Source organism: Falco biarmicus, chromosome 10 (assembly GCF_023638135.1).
Source record: "Falco biarmicus isolate bFalBia1 chromosome 10, bFalBia1.pri, whole genome shotgun sequence".
Classification (NCBI taxonomy): domain Eukaryota; kingdom Metazoa; phylum Chordata; class Aves; order Falconiformes; family Falconidae; genus Falco; species Falco biarmicus.
Window position 1 is genome coordinate 36689224 of NC_079297.1, and position 20834 is coordinate 36710057.

Genomic DNA, 20834 nt, shown 5'->3' on the forward strand with positions numbered 1-20834 from the left:
ATTGTTCACTGAATAGCATGATTTTTTTCAGGAAACCATAAAATGGATAAGAAAGGGGAGGGAAACTGCAATGGAAGTGTTAAGATAAGAAACTTTCAGTGAGGCCAAAATTACACTGGAGGGTTCTAGGGACAAAGAAAACAGTAACAGTTGTGCTGTGTGGCACATGGTAATGCCGAGCATTTTCAGACTTTTAAAAAAGTGTTTATATTTCAGGGGTTTGTCATCAAAAGCTCAGGACAGGGTTTTCTTCTATTATGTGTTTCACATTTGTATGTTAGACACTTCCCTTTGAGACACTGGTATCTGGTATCTAAGAAAATTAGAAAACCTGATATCCAAGAAGATTAGTCTCGGTCAGATCAGACAGAATATGGGTATTTTCCAAGTGGGCAGCTTTAAATAAAGAAAATGTTGGGAGAAGGAGAGGATGGAGGGGGGAAGATGAAGAAGCATTTCATTCCAGACGCGTCCTTCATGAAGAGAACGAGCACTTCTCAAGCAGACTAGCAGAAAGCAAGAAATGCTGTATGCCCCTTTCTACCGGGGCCAGAAATGTTTCTTGACATATATATATATATTTATATCTATCTATCTATCTATCTATCTATCTATCTATCTATCTATATCTCACCAGAGAGAAAACCAAGGGAAGTGAAACCATAATACTGATCCATTTCTCCTTCCCTTTAGCCCTAATCAGGGTCTGCCAACCCACCATTAAATGAGAGAAACGGTGAAATCCTACAGCTGATATGAGCACCTATAAAACTACTACCTACCTGCACTTCCAGAACTTTAAACCGCTTTTCTTGTTCTTTCAATCCACTGAAATATTTAGACAAACTGTCCACTCTGTGGAGACAAAGCAGACATGCTGAGGGAGAAGGCAAGGCCTCAGGAGAAATCCTGAAGCGTGGACCCCATGTGACTTACTGGAACCAGTACAAACCCTTGCTGGCAGTTCTGTGCTGCTGCAGCATCCCAGAGCCCCCTACACATTTTGTCCTTTTGAGATGTTTCTGCGAGTTTTTAGCGAGCAAAGCGGCATTTCGGGAACGCTCAGGCACCTGCTGCCCAGGGACTCCAGCTCAGACAGATTACAGCGGCTGTCCAGCTCCTGGTGAGGACTGCTTGGCCCAGCCGCTGTGGGAATCAAGGAGGGCAGGAAGGGGCCGGAGGTCCGGCTCTGTGCCTCCGGCCACTCGTGTCCCACCTGTACCAGGTGTGAACCGATCCTGGTGCGAGAACTGAGGCCACAAGATTTTGCATCAACACGGGGGAGGTGAGCCACTTACAATTTATATGAGGTTTCATTTTCAGAAACTGTCTTGACATTCAAATCCCTTTTTCCACGCAGCCCAAAGGGACTATGTAGAGATCTTCCATATAGTGCCTCCAAACTGTCCACATGCTTTTTGTGTCCTTCACCTCTTCTTATTCCTCCCCACAAGCTTCTCAAATCCCTCTCTGCTTTGTCCTAACTACTGTTTCAAAATTTCCCTCTAACAGGTTACATTCCATTTGGGTGAAAAAGCTGCTGCTGGGTGGGTCTAATGTGTTTGGGGATTGGTGCAGTGCAAAGTTCAAAGCATCACTTTCGGCGGGTTTCACAGAATTTCAGATGCGCGCTGCTACCCCCTGGCAGCAAAGGCAGAAAGCCAGAGGTTTCGCGGTGTTCATCGGAACCTTTCCCAGTCTCTTTCCGACTCTGCTAAACCCGAAATACTGTGAAGCCCGACTGGGTCTTACATTTCTGCTCCAGGCGGTAACTACATCTACAATGCACGAACGAATATAATTGTGCCCTTTGTCTGGAAGCAATTAGGCAGATATTTATCAGTTCATCTCAACAATTGAGCTCTCATTCCTTAGGTTTGTCAGTGATCTGCTTATGAGAATAAAGTTTAAACCAACATAGTAATTCACATTATGATGAATTAAAGAGTTTATGTAGATTAGAGGGAGAAGAGTGTTTTCCAAGAACACGCTCAAGTACACCGTGCCTGTCTCCGGCTTCTCCAGCTCTTCCGTGCATTAGACAGAGACAGGTTTGTTTTGAAAGCAGCACCGGAGGAAAACAGACAGCACAAGAACATCTCCCTGGAACTTTTTTACTATGGTCACTTCCGCAGGCGCTGTGCCGGTTTGAAGTCGGTTTCATCATAACAGGAAACAGCTGAAACAGGTGTTAAAAGCTTCTTTAAGGAGTGCCTCGCTGTCTGGCTTCCAGTGTTGCCCCCCATGTGTCTGTTTTCCCTGCATATAACTACTTTGTGTCTCTCTTAAAGGAGTAAACCTCTGCATAATAATAATTTAGGACTACTTTCTTTAGACTACTAAAGCGATTTAAGTGATATTCCTAGCAGGGAGATATTTTGAGAACTGTTTAAATGGAGACTCTTAATTAAATTTAGAGCAAATATCATTAATTTCTTGTGGCAAACTGTAGTGTTGTGCCATAAAGCTGTAAATAGTTGGTTTTCTGCATCTGTGGGCTGGGGGTAATTCAAGATGTCTTAAACTTCCATTCAGAAGCCTGTGACTTATTCCTACAAGGAATGGAAGTACGTGCACTGCAGTAGAGCGAAGGAACTCTTCTGTTCTTCCACCGTTTCTTCACAACTATGATTTTCATTGAGCTTGGCTGCAGGTTCGGCTGGTGCCTGCAGGTCTGTGATTGTGCATACTTTGAGTGCCAAAACCTCTTCCAATATTGTAGTGGTGCTGGCTTCTCACATTTTGTCACAGACTGCATATTTCCTAACGGCACTCTAGTTGGACTCTGCATATGAGAAGTTTTACAAGCACCTGAAAGTTTTATCTCCTGCAAAGCTGAAGACTTGCAAGGTACACTTATTGTGGGTCAGAATAACATACTTATTAGATGTGGCCTTCAGCCGTTCTTCGTTGCTTTCTTTCCTTTCTTGTTCAAGGTTTACAAGATAATTTTCTTTTTGCACCAGCTCCCACGTTATGATTTTTTGATCTAAGCCAACTGGAAGATCTCTTTCTACAGGGAAAAAAAAATTAAGAATTATATTTTACTTCCTTTTCTCTTACACTAGTAATGGAAGGCTGCTGTGCTAAAGAAAAATGCAGGCCCTTTGCCTCTGTAGGACTGTCAAGTTGTGAAAATGCAGTGTAAAGTAAGTATTTCCTACTTTTTTTTTCTTGTGGTGGAAGGCAATAGAGGTTTTTGCAGTCGGATGTGACTCCTGAATTTTCTAAAGAACAGCATGGACCGATTTCTGCGGTTCCATTTAAACTCACTTACAACCTTACTGGACTTCTGGCATACTTCAGCGCCAAAGCATTTAATGAGCAGAGATTTATGTTCAGATGTGCTTTATCATCTAAGCTTCTTTATTGGAACAATTATAAATAGGAAGGACAAGATGTGAATAAATCCCTCCACTTCTAAGCATAAGGCCTGCTGTTGTTGTCAAGGGCCCAAGCCAACAACAGACATCAATTTCACAGATCTTGAATGTAACTACTAGTTTTATGTCTTCCTGAAGATGGATGAGGGCACACTTGCTGCGTGCTCCAGCCACTACTGAATCTATAACCTCAGCAGTCGGTACTTGCTTTCTTGGAGGAAAAGAAGAATTTTTATTCTTAGGTTTTTTTAAAGAACCCACAGCAGTGCACTTTGATAGCCACAAGGAGCGTGTCTGAAAGGGAGCTTAGTCAAAGGGCTTGGAATTGGTCTGCTCTGGCAACAGTTCTGCTCCAAAGCCCATTATCAGCCTGCGCAGGCTGACAGGCTTATTATCAGACACAAACTAGATGGGCCAAGTCTGCCATTACTATAGAAAGCCCCCAAATGCCTTCTGTAATTATCTGAACTTAATCAGCCTTTTCAATTATAACTTCTAAGGGATCACCATTTTTCTAAGTGTGTATGCTCTCTCTCCCTACGTCTGTGTATTGGGAAATTCCACTGATCCTAGCAGATTTTTAGACTTTGTGTATGTTTTTAGAGTTCTTTGTACTTAATAATTATTAAAATTTGGGAATAAATGAAATAACTATTCATGAAACCTATCCATTGTTATCTCTGCAGAAATCAAATCCCTTTAACCCATTTTATATCAACACCTTTGTTGCAATAACTGTGGTGTATAAATAAATGCATTGTGGGAAATCGTTTATAGTACACATTATAAGCCTAATTTTTCATTTGTACTCTCCTGGCACTCTGTTAAAAATAAACTGCAACTCTTGGCTTAAGGCAATCTTAATTGCTCTTCTGTTCGGCATGTCCTAGGAGAGCATCAGGGTCTTCAGTTGCTAGATTTTTGTTAACAACTCACCCAGATGTTCTTTTTTATGTTCCATTTTGTTGAAGATTCTTCTGAGAACCAGAGTGAGGTGGTTAATAATGATAAATGGTGGTGCCAAGGCCGGCCGGCCATGATATTCAACAATCAGGTTGTAGCGCTGCATTTTCCAGAAGATGTCTGTATTGCCCTGAACAACTTGAAAAGTGTAACTGTAATTGGGGAGGGGAGAAAAAACAGTATGTAACTATTTTTACTGCAACAAGCTAAAGCTTGTTACTACAAAACTTAGTCCTACGTTTACTTTAAAAAAAGAACAGCAAGCTCAGCAAGTAGCGTTAATTTAATCTAAAGTTTGTGCAAATACTTGGATATTAAAATAATCGCAGTTGCAGTCTTACAAATATTTTAAAATACATTAGGCTTGTGGATTTTTTTCATTCAGGCAAGGTCAACAAACGTGCCACATCAGTTCCTCACCCAAATGAATCGTTATTAGCCGTGCTGACATCAAGCACTTCTGCTGTGTGCAGATCATTCACGGTCAAGTCTGCCAAGTTTACAGCTGCTTTGCATTGCAGACTCGTGCCGCAGCACAGCCAGGGATCCAGACCCTTCTACGAAGGTTTAATTGAATTTTTAGCAGTAAAATAGGCTTCTTTTCCTCTTGTCTTTAATGTGGCTACAGTAAGGATAATGAGAACTTAAGAACTTTGTGATCACAGAAGCCTACCTATAGGTCCCTGAATAAAATTCATTAGTTAAATTGCTAGTGCATTCCAAAGTGAAGGGCCAACAGCAATGTAGTAAATATGGGCGTTCAGTTAAACCTTTGCCGTCTCTGTCTTGACACTTACTGGAATCACTCTTACCTGAACATAGCAATCAGGAGATTCATAAGGAGAACATTTGTGACTAGTAGGAAGATGACCAACAGAAGTATGACAAGCCAGTTGGCATAGCTATTAGGACACGATGGAGAGTTCTCCTGCAGAATCTGAAGTGGATTAAACGTACAGTTCTTGGGATACATTCGTGATGCTGCAAGGGAAGATAGAGAAATAATAGTTTTGACAAATCCTACTGCCACGTGTATTTCTTAGAGGGAAGACAAAAGCTTTGCATTTTGGTGAGCAAAATCTGACATCTCTGACTTTCAACAAAAAAATGGCAAGAATTACAAATTGTTCCTGAGGTTTGAAGAAATGTATTTCATAGCTATTTCAATACAAATAAAAATTGAATTAATAACTCTAAACATGGGGTTTTTTTTAAGAACGATGTCCTTTATGACATGGATGGATACATATATTTAGTACCTTTACTATTAAGATACAAATCAAGGACAATGGTTATACTGATTATTAAAAGGAGATTTAATCTTGGCTGCCTATAAACAGCAGCGTAATTTTGTTCTGAATATTTTGCAGTCATTAAAAGCTTAAACCCAATATTGTGGCAGTACTTATGTACTGCTCTTGTTTACTACTAGCAGGACTGAAAATATGAGACTCTCCTAACCCTAGAAGGACAGTTCTTTGACTGCTTGAGCTACTAAGCTAATTCTTGTAGTTGAAAGATTGTTTATGTGAACTAATATCCAATGTCTTTAATTTTGTGAAAACGAAATCGTCACATACATGAAGAGACATTGCTTTAATGTGCAAGAGGTTTGCAACCCTGGGACAATACAGACCCCAGAACTTGGCTGCTCATTCAGTGGCAAGATGCTGTCCCAGCTGGCTTTTTAGTACCATTCAGCAGAGGGGGGTTGTAGGGAAAAGGCTGTATCCTTTTTAGACTAGTTTCGCATTCCCAAAGCCAAACCACCTTTGAGTATTTAGCAGTTGTGTTCCCCCACGCACTTGTGTCTTCACAGTCCTTGTGCTGGTGCCTGTGTTAGTGGAGAACACTCAGCAGAGCCTGGGAATGGGGGTCCTCAGTCTAAATTTAAACTACTTCGGACATCTGAGCTTGCAGTCAAGGTTAGTTGAGAATGGTTCTACTGCATCAGACTAGAGGTCTAGCCCTGTATCCTGTCTCCAGCTATGAATTAATTGCACAAATTCAGAGTAGCATAATGGTAGTTACCTTTTTGTTCTCCATCTTTGCACTAATAATTCTTTTCTCCATTGCTATAGATAACCCCATGATCGTATTCCTTAGAGCATGCAGTTATATCAAGGCTCACCACAGCTGGGACTGCTTTCACCGTATGCATCACCATATATTTATCTACACTGAATTTAATTTGATGATCTAGCACTTTTGAGGGTCCTCTCCAACTCTTGGGCATCAGCTTTAGTCTTCACTATCCAATAATGTTGTTTTGTCAGCAAATTTAGTCCCCCTCATTACCAATCTCCTTTCCCTATGTTTCATAAAGATGTTAAACGGAATAAGCCTCAGAGGGCCCCAGGACAAATGACTCCCTTCTGGAAGCTGGCTGTGTAATTAATCCTTTTTTTCTTTGTCTTTTAACCAGTTATTTACCCAGGTGAAGACACCTTTTGGAGTCTCAATGGAGAGAAACACCCATTTCTAGGGAATACTACAGCTGACCTATTTCCAAATGAGATTAATCCTATTCCAGAAATACTTGTTTCTCTCCAATTACTTTAATGGAAAAAAAAAAGTGACTGGTTGTGCTCTGCATGCTTACATTGTAGGCATTTGAAGTTAAGTGAGATGAATCACATGCCTGCTCTCATCTCATTCAGACTTTTCTAGCTTTTCTAAGACACAAGCTTTTTCTTACTAAGCAGAGTGAACATTAAGAATGCTTACTGGTTTGCTTTCATCTATGGGATTTTTTTTGGTTCCTGAAGTTTGAATCCTACTTCAATATTGCCACTGATATTTAGCACTGTTATTCTAGCTAAATGCTGTGGCCTTACTTCCGACTTCTTTGAGAGATGACCTGTGCTGTGTTTTACCTGCTTACCTAACAGAAATGTTGCCTTTGAACTCTTATGTCCAAGTTTTTCTGTGTCTTGTGATTATTTTTATGTTGTTTTGTTTGAAATATTGCATATATGCAATTACTGGGTTTACTTGATTTAAACAGCTTTACCTCCAGAGTCAATAAATGCTCTGGAGGAATATTTAATTCTAAAACATAAGTGTTTGCTTAGGGGCAGAGCTGTACTGCTTTAACACCGTCACATTAAACTACTGCCAAAATGTACAGACATGCTATTATTTCAGTTTACACAGCGTTATCTGGGTCGAGGTTAAACTGAACGGAAATGGATTGAAGTGAAAAAAGGTATGCCAGCCTTTAAAACTGCAAGGCCCTGTGTGAATATTTCAGACAGGTTGTCTAAATAGGTATAACCCTTATGCTCTACTGTAATTCCACAGTGCACGTTATCTCTCTGCAAGGACACTATTTACATCACAGTAGAAAGCTTTGGCCTGCAGGATAAAGATTTAATAATAATAATAATAAAAAAAGACACTATAAAAAGAAACAATACTGGGAAGGAATTCCGTGCTCTAGTCAGAAGCCTGCATTCAAAAATGGCCAGGTTAGGGGGGGCAGAAATTTCCTCACTGTCTATTTCATCCAGTGGAATCTGGCCAAATATCTGAAGGTAGGGACGATAAAGCACCCCTCTGAATATCCATTCTACGCGTCTGTCATCAGGATGAAGTAGAGCTTGAGTTGTCACACCGTAGGCAATGAGCCACACACTCAAGAAAAATAGAAAGAAGAAGACATCCTTCATCTAAAAAAGAGAGGGGGAGGGGAGAAAAGGAGGAGGCGTGACTGTAATAGCATAGTTAAGGAACGGTAGTCTTTCCATATGAAAACGGCTCAAATAATGCTGTTTCTTTACAAGCTCGTTTACATTAAAGGGGGTAGAATAGGATATAGTTCCATGCACAAATTCTTCTCTTGACCTTGCTGTCATCATCGTTTTTGGACTGTAAGCAGCATTTTTCTTTGATAGTTCATTTAAAGACACTTTTTAAATTAAAACCTTGTTTTTCAAACATCTAACATTTAAAAACAAAGCACATTTTATCTTTTAAGTGGATCTATTAAATGCAGGGGGTTTTGTGAGACCTCACAGTACCATCGACTGCTTTACTGCGAATTACAAGAGTTCTGCTGCAGCAGTGGTGCATCCCAGTACAGCCGGTGCTCACTGATGAATACCGAACCACCGATACGGCAGACACTGAAGGCTGCAAGGATCAGGTAGCTTCTGTCTTGGGTTTCCAAGCCAAGTAATGCATCTTAGGGATTGTTTTCAGGACTTCCTGCTTTTAAACATTGTGTTTCTCTACAGAAGCAAAGTAATTGAATCCTAAAACACTTACTTCAAAAAAACCCACACAACAAACTAATATGTATTTCAAGTGCAATAATTTTTCCCTGGTGGAAGAGGAACACTTCATCCTTTTCCCATCTAATCAGACAGAGTTCATTAAGGGACTGTAGATTCATTTCAATTAGATTATTGGATTGTGCAGTTACCCAAAAGCACAGGCATTTCAGACCTCCAGGATGTTAGAGTTCAATAAGAAACATGGTGTCTAAGCCAGGCAAGGCATAGTTGATGTGTCTCTGACTCTGACCAATCTGTTCTGTTTTCTGGATGACTTAAAATTTAGCAGTGCTGCAGGACTATAATGGTATCAGCATTAAGAGAGAGTGGTGGCAAAACTGGACATATTTTTTTCCAGTCTGCAGTCTCTGCGCACAGGCACTGTTCTGGCATTGAACTGCCATTTTAGCAGCTGCCGACTTGTTTCAGCAATTCTGTAGCAAGGTCAAAAAGGAGAAAGACGGTAACAGACAATCTTAGATTGCTTCTCTAACTAAGGGAAATGATCTTGCTTGAACCCACTTGATAAACCTTTCAAGAAGTTATTATTTACTGAAGCAGCTTTCACTTGATGTAAGATTCAACACGGAACTAGCAAAGCTAAGGCATTGTGTTGGCTTGGATGGGGGGAAGATGAAAGGTCCTATTTTATGGTTTTGTCTAGGCTGCTGTTTAGGTTCTTATCTGCGTCTTCTTAATCTGTGTGTCATATAACTTCAGATGTGAACATAGTAGACACATCACCATATTTGTTCAAGGCCCTGGTTTAGCTTTGTATGCAGCAAGGAAGGGTTAGGAGCTGTAGATCTGACTTGTTCTCTTACAATAACAGTCTGCTAATGCTGTAAGCTAGATAATGTTCAAGAACAAATATTTATTTGCCATTTACCCTTTTGCTACTCCAAGCAAATGTCATGTTACAGTTCCAGTTATTGCATTTGTAGACAAAACCAAATAGCTTGGTAGTAAAGTTTATTCAAGGTATAGGCTTGTTTAGACTGTAGGGCTTTTACTGAGCTCTGCTGTGAGTCACAAATCAAATATTTGTAAATTCTGTAATAGCACTTACAATTAGATGAACTCTTATTAATCAGTTATCATGAGCTAATTGGCCTAGAGGATTAACATGCCTAAATAAATAGCTACTTCAACATACCAACGCATACCCAACCACAGTAACTGTAGTCGTAATGTCTCGTTTCCTGCAGGAGAGTGGTAATGAATAAAAATCTTTTATCAACATCTTCCAACATATGCACACAAAACACTAATATGTTTTCATTGTAACTCGGAGCTACAGAGTATAAGTAAGAATAACTCCTGTGGGAAACTTGCAAGTATCCTTTTTTCACAGATTTTTTTCCCCCCACATTTCTTGCAAATAACAATCTATTTCCCCAAGTGGAGCAGAGTCATTCAGTAAATGCCCTGCCTTTCGTTAAATGGACAGTCGTCTGTCTGAGGTCTTTGCTCTGAATGCACACAGCTTATGAAGTAGAAGGAACAGCAGTAAGTCAAAGACACTTGACTCATCATTTGTCAGATCTGAGGATAAATTATTAGGTAAGGTACAAGGATTAGTAAATAGGGACCAACTTACTACACTATAGAGCTCTCTTGAAGGATTTATTGCAAACATTGCATCTAATACTCATGATAAATAAGGGAATATATGCAAAATGACAAGCCTTAAAAATAATAATAAAAAAAAAGATAGATTACAAACAGATTTCCTTTGTAAAGCGAAGATTGCCTCTTCTCCATTTTATAGAAAGCACAAGTATTTATCTGAGAGAGACTGCACACTTACCATCCTTTCAACAATTATGATCTTTGGTCCAAGTTGTTTGTGAATTGCAAAAATATGTATAAGTCTAAGTGTAAACACCATAAAATCAATGGCAAGTATTGTACGGCCAGCTTGAAAAGTCGAGTTCAGCATCCTGCAGAACACATGAAACGAAATATCAGATCTCAGCGAGCACTGCCGAGAAGTATTTTCTCAATTTTTTTTTTTTTAATTTTTTTTTCGAAACTCAATTTCCAGGCACAGCCTAGCTAGGAAAAGGCAAGGGCTTCAGGGCTGTGGTTGCATAAGCCTATAAGAGGAATGTCTGTACATTGATGAGAAATAGCCAAAAGATGGAGGGACACTATATTCTCTGTCTTGGCTTCAAAGGGATTTATTAAAATAAAAAATAAAAATACATTCAGTAAGAATGATTGCCAAACCCAACCAACCAACCAAAAAAAGCAGAGCTTTTCTGTACATGTGTTTGAATATACCAGTATGTCTTTTTGTGGTCTCTGGAGCACTTCTATGATTCTGCAGAATTTTAGAAGCTTTTATTGCAGAAACATGTCTCAAAGGTTAGAAAAGTAAATGTCAGCCTGTCCTCACATGCATGAGACTCTCCTGTCAGTTGACACACATAGCCCTGGCTACTGATGCTGACCACATCACATGGAACAGATCCATACCTGCAAGTTACCCCAATCAGGAAGAGGAAGATGGTCACCATATCACATTTATTCCAGTTATCTTCCACATACAGTTTAAATTTATTCATTAAATTTGTGTCCTCATCTGTATAGAAACTCTGAAAAAGAGAAATAATCATTGGTATTGATCTGTTCCCAGTTTCACTAATTCACTGTGATTTTTAATGTATTACCTGTTTCCTTTTTCTCTTTCACCGCAAAGAGCAAAACCAAATTTCTAGTGTAATAGGAAAAAAAGCTTGAAAATATAAGCTCAGTTTACTGTTTTAAAACACAAAAGTTGGATGAAAAAGAAAAAAAAAATAAAATCAAATCATTTTATTCTTGTAATATTAGCCTGAAGAATTTTGAGGCCTGATTTAAGATTTTGTCAGCATTTGGGCTGTTAAACAATACGACTTCCAGTCAAAGTTCAGTTTCTAGACACGGCTGTCTGACCAGCAGGGACAGATTTGGCATTTGTATGCTGGGATTGTCAGTGAGTGTGCATTTGATTATCTAGGCCAAGAGCTGCGTTTCTGAACTGGGTTTTAGCCTAGCACTCTTCAGGTTTTACAGGTTTACAATGAAATTTTATTTGATCCAAATATTTTCCGCGTCCTCCTCTTGTTATGGCCTTGCTGCATAATTTCACATAAATTGTAAGAAACTGGGATCCCCATCACTGTCCTTATTGCTTAAATAACAACTGTTTGTTCTTCCAGAGTAAATGTTTATAACTGCTTTTTTGTGTCTAAAGAGGACAGCTTTATGCACCCACTGTTGGCAACACACTGGCACCATTGTTCACACATTATTTCAGTTGTTGAGCTGAGAACATTCTAAAGCCAGTAACTGGGAGAGTAATAAGACAAGTTTTTTGGGTTTTGGTTTTGTGGTGTGGGGTTTTTGAGGGTTAGTTGTTTTGTTGTTGTTGGGTTTGTTTGTTTGTTTGTTTTTTTAAGAAAAGCAAACCAAAAAGAGAGCTGCTAATGTTTTGGGTTGAGATGCATTTTAGGAAAAACACAAACGATCTGAATTAATTTATTTGGTTTTTTAAACAGTCCCCAGCAGGGAAAAATCTCTTGAAAAGATGTTTCCAGGTGTAGAATATAACTTCCAACTTATGTTATTTGTGGTGGGAGGGCCTAGTTCTGGGGAGTGAAATCTCTGGGGAGGGATTTGCAAAACGAAGGGCACCTGAATCTTAGAGACCACTTGACGTGGCTACAGCTGGAGCAGGATGGAAAAACAGGTGGTGCTAGAGGTTTATGTGAAGAGCTTGCTCTGGGAGGCAGTGTTATGGAGAAGGTAAGTTCCGTATCACTCTTCTGTGCAAAACAGCATGTGATACTTGAAATCTTCAAGCTTGTACAGATTTACAAGGTTGTAAGTATATTCAAAATATTGCTTCAGGTTTTACTATGTTATTACTAAGATGTTGTAGGTTACTGACCTGTCGGATTTCTTCCAAGACCAGGGTAAAAACCCAGAAGTAAAGTATAATTTCTTTAGCAGACGGCCCCTTAGGTGGAGGTGGTTTAAAGTCCAGTAAAAGGACGTAAGTGAATAGAAACAGAAAAGCAAAGTACATTATAACATTCCCCATAAATACAGTTACAGGGGCACTCCAGAACTTTCTCCACCGAGTAAATGTGAATGTTGCCCATGCTGTGCTTTTGGAAGGGTTCTGCTTTTCCAGTTTACCATTTTCTCTGCAAAGCAAAAAGAATACAGGCTTGGTGATAATTTCCTAGAATTAGCTCACGGGAATAGGGTTGGTATTAGTCTATATAAAGCTTCTTGTAATATAGTAACATGTAGGTGCTGAGGGTGGCAAGGAGAAAGGCTGTAGAAGTCAGAGCAATCGTTACCGCAGCAGAAATACTTCAAGTGGAAAAGAAGGTTTTGAAAAAATAAAGTCACATCAGGCTTAAATGCATATTCTTGTTATTTCAGTTTTGTTGTGCTAATTTGATTGTGTTCCTGCATGTAGTACAAACACTGCAAATACACAAGGAGAGGGTGGTGGTAGGCTAATTGCTCTTCATCATCCTAAATAATTGAAAGAAAACCAAATGGCCAATGTAGTTTGTGAGTCAGTTTGTAAATACTTTGGCTCTGAAAATTTCTTGTGGCTTTTGCATGCAGGCATTCTTGTTGCCGTGACTTTAAACAATTCTTCTTCATGACCCAGTCTTAAAAGTGCTGGGTCATACGAAGCCTGTGTTTGTTGACTATCCTTGCTGAACTCTGAGAGAGCTACTGAAGGAATGGTTTAGTTCTGTACACAACTGTAAGCGCTGGCATCTTGCCCTTTATTATTAGATTAAATTGCAGAAAAAGTAATATAGAAGCCTTTTAGCAAAAAACATTGACCTCATAAATTATTTATTAAGGTTGTCTTTGACTATTGTGGAATTACACAAGTATTTTGATAACTGAAGGGAAATTTGACCGGTATATCTACACTTGTTCTTGCTGTGTTTTGGAACATGAAGTGCTATCTATTGCAAATGGAAATTATCCTGTGCAGAAGATGCAAGTTCCCCATATTAGATAGCAATCTGATCTTAGCGTGAGGGTTTGTTTCGACATAAATTGCTCTCCTGTGTAAGCTAGGGATGTTATTGGATCTTTAATTTTGTGACTCTGACTCTGAGAGGTGTGATCTCTAACAAAGGATGGGCACACTAGGGTATGTTTTCAGTTTCACCTCCCAAAAAATAAAAATGGCTCTTTGGGTTTTTTTTAACTTCCCCTGGCATTTTTGATAATTATTAAATACATTTGTTACAAGGAAAAGTTTCTCCTCACAGCCAGTGTCTTCTGTGTGCCTGACTCTGCTGCCTCCCAATTAATGACATTTTAAGATACATTCCCGTGGTAACAGGCTAATATCATAAATGGATAATTGCAGCTTTACTGTAAGATTCTGAAATAGATCTGGGAAGGAGACTCTTTGTTAAAATAGATTGCTAATAGCAATTGGAATGCACAATGTAATGACTGAACCACGCTTCACTCAGGATATGTTTACAAATAGCTCCCAAGAGGCAGATGTTTTTACACCTGCTTTATAGGTTAAGGAGGGTGAGAGAAGAACTATTTTCTCCAATATATTTTCTCCAATAAATGTCAGGGGTAAAACTGGAACCTAAAAACTCTGACTTGGTCCAACACTTCATTCTTTGGATGATGCTTCCTTGCTACTGTTTTTTGTGTATTTCTGAAGTTCTCTTTAGATCACCTAAAAGCGTATGCTTAATTCCACTGGCTATTTAGCCATTAAGAGGACTTTGTGCTAATCAAGTGTTCCTACGCTGCCTGAAGTCCTTGTGGCATTCCAGGTTTTGGTGATGAGTGGGTGGCAGAGGTATACAGTGGGATTCAGAAGTGCCAAATCACAGATCTATGAATGATCACAAGCAAGTGAAAAAATCTTTGTGCTCGGTTACTCATTTGTGTAATGCTCCCTCTAACTTTTACATTTTCTTGTTGCGCTTCGGGTTCCTCAGGGCCCATCTTTTACAATATAAATAAAGAGCACTAGTATGATGGGAAGCTGATTTTAATGTAAAATTCCCAGGTGCTGATGTTTGCAGGTATTTCTGTTGCTGCCTTTATAGAAAGTATGTAGTGATGCACTCGAATAATACAGGGTTTTGCAGAGAACCTTCTTTCTCTCAGCTCAGTAACCTGATAGGGGCTTAGTTCCTAAATCCAATGTATATCAGCCATCATGGGCTGAAGGGAACCTCAGGAAATGCTTTCTGATTCTCCAGGTATTAAGCAGGTTCCTTGTTCTGTAGAAACTACCTGCTCAGAACAAGTTGTGTCTCCTTAAAACAATTATACATCCCTGTTTATTTTCTGTATTCCTTTTAGAGAGCAACAACAGCAGTAATCAAGAGGGCGTAGCACTTTCTGAGGAGTAACGACTTTCTTGGTCACTAATTAGCTGGTCACTAATTCACAAGAAGTGTACTGTTCTTTGTTGTGACAAAATTTATATGAACTAATGGTTTCAAACTTACGTTTCTCCTTCCTTGGAAAAAAAGAGAGTCCTTTCTGGATCTAAACTGTCTGGCTCTCTAAATGGCTCTGGCTCATCCTTTGGTTGCTTTTCCTCACTGTAAGGAAATATATTCATCAGTTGAAAGATGATGGTTAGCAATTGTTTACTACTAAATTGGCATTCATACAGAACTGCTAGCTTGTACTTATCTTGGACTTGCTCCACTGAGAAGTTATTAAATAATGTATAATCCTTCGCTCTGCAAATTCTGTTAGTTTGTAAGGTTCGAGCTGAAATCATCCACAAGATTCAGAGAAGCGATAATTGGCATGCTTCACAAAAATGGAACAGGATGCTCAGTTTCCTGAAATTACTTAGGATTTGAGCCGAAACAAACCCTAGAAGAAAATTGCCCAATACTCCATTTCTGGTTACTCTTAGTAGCAATTAAGAGAGAAAATGCCAGAAGCAGCAGGGAACATGGTGTCAACTTTTGCATTTCCAAGGCAAAGTGGCAAAATTTGTTCTAAACAGAACAAATTTGGAAAGGCTTACTTTGATTATGAATCATAAGCGTTTTGGTGAAGTTTTAATGAAAATCTCACATTAAATTACTTGGATTTGTGAATCTGGCAACTGCCATGACAAGCAGGTCAGCTTTAGTGATACTGGCAGAAGGAAAGTCTTAAGTCAGCAGCACCAAACAAGTATTCCTCTTGGGTTTTAAGTAGTTTAACAGTTAAGAAACATATATTTCATAATGCCAATTCTGATGATTTGTGTATGATTCTCACAATGTTAGGAGGTATTCTTAAAGTTTCAGTTCCTGGATTCTTATGAATGTCTCAGCATCTTGACTGCTGCCTTTTTTTTTTTTTCTTTCTTTTTTTTCCCCTTTAGCTTTGATTTTGTTTGTTCAGTTTTTTTAGAAAACCTAAGATTCTAGCCATCTTCACTGTGACAAACAGCTGAAAACCATGAAATCCAAAGCTGTGCCTGCAGAAAACTAACAAAGAGATCTCATAAGACATTGAATTTGCAAATATTTCATTTTATGTCAGTCCTGTGTTTTTAAGCTTGACGTATGGTTATCAAGGCTGGTGGCTGATAATACTGCTTTGTGATGGCTGTTTTCCTTGGTAAGATGCCAGGCTTGCGGCTGATATTACTGCTTTCTGATGGCTGTTCTTCTAGATAAAATACTGAGGTCTGAATCGGGCATCTGCAAGACTAGAAACCTACAGGGATACATCTGGAGATTTTCTACACATTACTATGTAGATTCTGGAGCTGACAGAATTCCAACAGGTTTTTCTGTTGACTGTGCAAAATAGAAGTAATCTATGTGAAACAATGGCACTGATCTTTTAAGTATTAGAATAGATGCCAGCACAGGACACACAAACCACTAAGTTCCACAGAAAATGGATCTGGTTAACGGTGGTGTCATCCTCCTGGTGACACTCAGAGGCAGTATTGCTGGTTTTTATTGCTTATGTAATATTGCTTATGTATGCTTTTGAGTCTGGATGGTTTTTATATGGCTTATTTTTTCATCCCTTAACTATTTGGGTGCAAGAGATAAGTATGCTTGTACCTGAATGCTATTAAATCTGTGTAGATTAGGAAAGGACACCAGAATCCACAGGCTAACTTCAGGATCTGTGTGTTTGTAGACATGTCTCCCCACCATATTTTTGTCAGGAAGGCCTGAAAGACAAGAAAACTAGAGAGATGGCTTCAACATCACAAACATACATGCAGGTGAAGTGCACTTATGTTCTGTGGCTCCTAAGACAGTGAATGCTCTGGAAACCTAAAGAGCAGACACACCTTCAGAGCAAACAGGTACTCTGCACGTCCTTCTGCAGATGTTGAGTATGTAAAGAGTTATGAAGAGGACAATGGAAAGAACAGCAAGTCGGGTGGAATTAAGCAACATCTGTAGTACTAAGAAAGTGCAAGTCAGGTACTGCAAGCTAAAAGCACCATCACTCTTAATTTAGCTTTGTGTGTGTGGAGAGAACTCGGGTTGTGAGGGCAAAGCTGAATAGTAATTTGATTTATCGGCAAGCTCTTCCTTGAATCTGAACAAGGAATTACCTCACATCTTGGAGCAGCTTCATTATGCCTCAGGCAGTTTTAAAGTGTTTTCCTGATGCTTCTCTGTGAGCAAGGAAGGAATAAAAAGCACAGGATGGAATAAGGGCTAAACGTTTTCCTCAGCACACTGCTCTGTGGGCCAGCTGGATGAAAGGGAGGAGAAAGGGGCAACTGTGTTGCTTTGTCAGGGATGTGGTACAATATCCTCTTCGTCTGGTGGTAGGGAGAGGGAAGAGTCCCCTTTCCAAAGAATGTCTCTTAGGGGAATCCATTTCATGGAGTTGTGCAGTTGCTTTGCTGTCTTCTTCTATGTCCGACATCATGCTTAAAGGCCCTGGCGGTAAAGGTGGTGAGGGAAGGGTCCGTAAAGCTTACCTGGACACCGTCGTGTGCAAAGAAAGACTTTGCGTCTGCTGCTGTAGCCAGCTGAAGGCAGGTGGTTTTGCTCCAGTACTGATTTTTCCTCACCAACAGAGCAAATGCTCTTTCCTTGCTGTTGTGGTAGCATTCACTGAACAGTTCTGCCAAATGAAGGAAACGCAGACAAACAGATCTTGTAATTTAAAAGAAAAAATTGAATGTAAGGCAAGAAAGTGATGTGTGCAGGGCACAGCATGGTGGCAGCAAAGCCTGAGTAACTGCCAGGTACTCCTTGCTGCACCAGAGACTGCTGCAAGGCTGAAGTAGTTGAAAAGAGCCTGAGGAGCCAAGAGGAGGTGGGATGGAGAGAGAAAGGATGCTGGACACAATAATAACTTGCTATGGCTTTATGCATGCGTGTACATATGTTGGAGCAGAGGGCAGATGAAACAGTTTTGCCTTGGTGAAAAGAAATCACTGTACCTTTAAAATTCCCACCATTTGCAGAAAAGGTATATAGTAAATCTCTCGGTACCTCCTTCCCACCTCTTCCTACCTGCATACTCGCTTCTTAGCCTGGGGCTTCTAGCACGTTTGGGTGTTGGTTGGTTGGTTGGCGGTTTGGGGTTTTTTTCCTGTTGTTTTTTGATCTAAGGAGAAGGTTTTCTTTCTCAGTTCTTCTATAGTGTAAGAAACTTCTTGGGCACATGTCAGTGTTTGTTACAGTCCCTCATCTGTAGCTGCCTCATGGGGAGCTTTAGGCAGGATCAAGCAAAACCGCATGAGTTGCCATGCTGCTCCTGCTCTGCTGAACGGACCGAACAAAAGGAGCAGCTCACGTTTGGCTCGTAGCCAGCAAACCCTTGATTTTTAAGACCTAGCTGTTTGACACAAAATAGCATTAGACTTGGTAGAGTGTTGTGGTATAGTTCTTTCCAGAGAAGCTCGTCCTGGAGCTCAGAAACCAGGATGAACAGTCCAAAGATCTGACTTCTCGTGTCTGTTTCGTTCTGCTGATTCACTTGATTATCTCGGTACCTTTCCTAGGCCAGCCTGTACCTTGTTATACTGTGAGGGCTGGGGACAGGATCAAGTTAACTTTCTTTTGCAGCTGATGTGGCATTTATCATTCTTAATGATATCATCTACTTAATATTGACAGTGTTATCCGAGCCAGAATTAAAATTGAGGATCTGATCTAATACTTACCAAAGCCAAGGAGCAGATTTCTGTGTATTGGATTAGGCCCTGTAATTCCATGACTAAATTACTTGAGCCCTGTGATTGTAAGAGAACCTGACTTTTATTTTTTTGTAAATAATAACGGCCCTGTGAGAAGAGGGGAAAATGTGATCTGTGTGTAAATAAGGTAGCAATGTCTGCATAAGCCTTCAGCTGCTTGATGTGCTGCTGGTTCTAAGTGGAGAGAAAAAGCCTCTGCATTTCCATGTTGGTGTACTTCGATGCCCTCTGTTCGCAGCAGTGCTGTCTCCAGGTAGGGATTACATTGAAGTCTCATCAGCACAGAAGCTTCTGCGGAGCAGTCTGTTTTTAAACCAGGCAAAGGGGAGAGGGCTTAGCGTTCTGGCACTGCAGATACCTGAATTCTTACTGCTACAGGGAGGGGCAGCTTGTCCGCTGCGAAACCAGCCTGAGCCTCACTGCAGCTTTGCAGTGCAGTTAGCCCTCTTCTGAGTGAGGTAATCTTGAATTATTTTTAGCAGCAGAGACAAACCTTTAAACTTGTTGCTCTAGTGGCCCTTACAGATCAAGCTTGATATTGCAGGAAAACGGGCTGCTCCGAGCCTGGGAGTGTTTTGGTGGTTCTATCTTGCCCATCTCTGTAACACACCTTGTACTAAGATCAGACACTTAAAATACCACCATGCAGCAGGAGAGTAATTTCTTCCATGCATCCCAGGGGCCAGTCTTGGAACACTGATTTTTCCAAAAGGATTGGGTTTTAAGTCCTCCTTCTGTGGTATTTGAATGTTTGGGAATGCCTGTGCTGCAAGGCTGTTAAATTATTCATGACAGTTGACCTTTTACAACTGAATCAGTATTTTTTTCACTTGCTTGCCTTCCAATGGCAGTTAATTCTTAAATTTTTGATGCTGTTACCGTTACTTACCGACAGCAAGCTGCTCATACTTGGCCTCTTTCGTCATACGTGCTACTTCAGTCTCAGTCTCCAGACGGGCCATCTCTTTAAGGATCTTGCAGGCTGCCAGAGCTGAAGCTACACCCTCCTGACCCTGTAGAATTGAAAGGGGTGCTGCTGTTACCAGCCACTGGAAGGCATTTCTGAACCGGGGAGACTTAGCTAAGGAACATATCCAACAAAACATAAAACTTCATGCATGTCTCCCCTTTGAAGAATGTCCCCTCAAACACAGTCTTAAAAGTCCAAAATATCGATTGAAATGACAATTTTGGTGATATTGGAGAACTGAAAGCCACATATTGGTAGTTTTTGTGCCTTATAAGGCTTGGAGATTTCTGGATTTGATTGACCCTAGAGGGTCTGATTCGGGGTAGCAGTCAAAGACTGAAAGGATACGAATGTATCGTGGAAATAGAGCAAAACAGCGTCACAGTGCCCAGATACCTCAACATGGCTGTGCTGAGACCCTGCATAAGGATGTAGGGGAAAGGAGGGAGCCCAGCTGGCAGCGGCACAACAGTGGCACACAGCAGAGAAACGTGCCTTCTGGTAACAGGGCTCTGCAAACACAAGGCCCCGCAAGGTGCGGATGTGTCTGCATGCACACGCACTCAGTGGCTGAAGAGCTGTGCTGCAGTTTGTCCCTCCCCGTGACTCCCCCGTGGTGCCAGATGCGGCTGTCTGGAAGCTCGGGGATGGAGCCCAGTAGCTGTGTCTGGCTCTGCAGGGGAGGGAAGCTGTGGTGTTGCACTCCAGATGTATGAGACAGGGCTTCGGTTGTGGAGGCTTGTAAAACATGAGCCAATTATGCCAGTTGAAGCTCAGCCTTTGAGCATGTGATGCTGTTGTTCCCTATGCGTACAGCATGTAAGCTGAAGATGCTTGATTGCATAGTCTTCCCTCTTGACCATGCTAGAACACAAACAGTTGACCTATTGTAGAAGGAACAAAACCTGAGACTGAGAGTGGTGAGTCATCAGCAGCAAGGAAAGGGAGGGCCAATGCTGCAGCTGAAGTTAATCAGCAGTGTTTCAGGCTGTGCTGATTTACACCTGGTGCTGCTCTGCCCCCCCCTCTCCCCCAGG

General features: G+C 40.6%; 1 protein-coding gene and 1 long non-coding RNA gene across 2 annotated transcripts in view; one reads left to right on the plus strand and one right to left on the minus strand.

The window, feature by feature from the left end:
- Window positions 1–20834, minus strand: part of TRPM5 (transient receptor potential cation channel subfamily M member 5) — a 40059-nt gene that overhangs the window by 1593 nt on the left and 17632 nt on the right. Inside the window, exons 12-23 of the mRNA XM_056354871.1 lie at window positions 19717–19840; window positions 17601–17746; window positions 16720–16832; window positions 15142–15237; window positions 12561–12819; window positions 11105–11223; window positions 10434–10566; window positions 7843–8017; window positions 5159–5327; window positions 4320–4498; window positions 2881–3013; window positions 783–855 (exon numbers count right to left, since the gene is read on the minus strand). Of these exons, the coding sequence (XP_056210846.1) occupies window positions 783–855; window positions 2881–3013; window positions 4320–4498; window positions 5159–5327; window positions 7843–8017; window positions 10434–10566; window positions 11105–11223; window positions 12561–12819; window positions 15142–15237; window positions 16720–16832; window positions 17601–17746; window positions 19717–19840 (1719 nt within the window). The remainder of the gene's footprint in view (window positions 1–782; window positions 856–2880; window positions 3014–4319; window positions 4499–5158; window positions 5328–7842; window positions 8018–10433; window positions 10567–11104; window positions 11224–12560; window positions 12820–15141; window positions 15238–16719; window positions 16833–17600; window positions 17747–19716; window positions 19841–20834) is intronic.
- The window catches only part of LOC130156408 (uncharacterized), a 42209-nt gene continuing 33609 nt past the window's right edge, over window positions 12235–20834 (plus strand). Inside the window, exon 1 of the long non-coding RNA XR_008824416.1 lies at window positions 12235–12415. This is a non-coding gene — a long non-coding RNA (uncharacterized LOC130156408). The remainder of the gene's footprint in view (window positions 12416–20834) is intronic.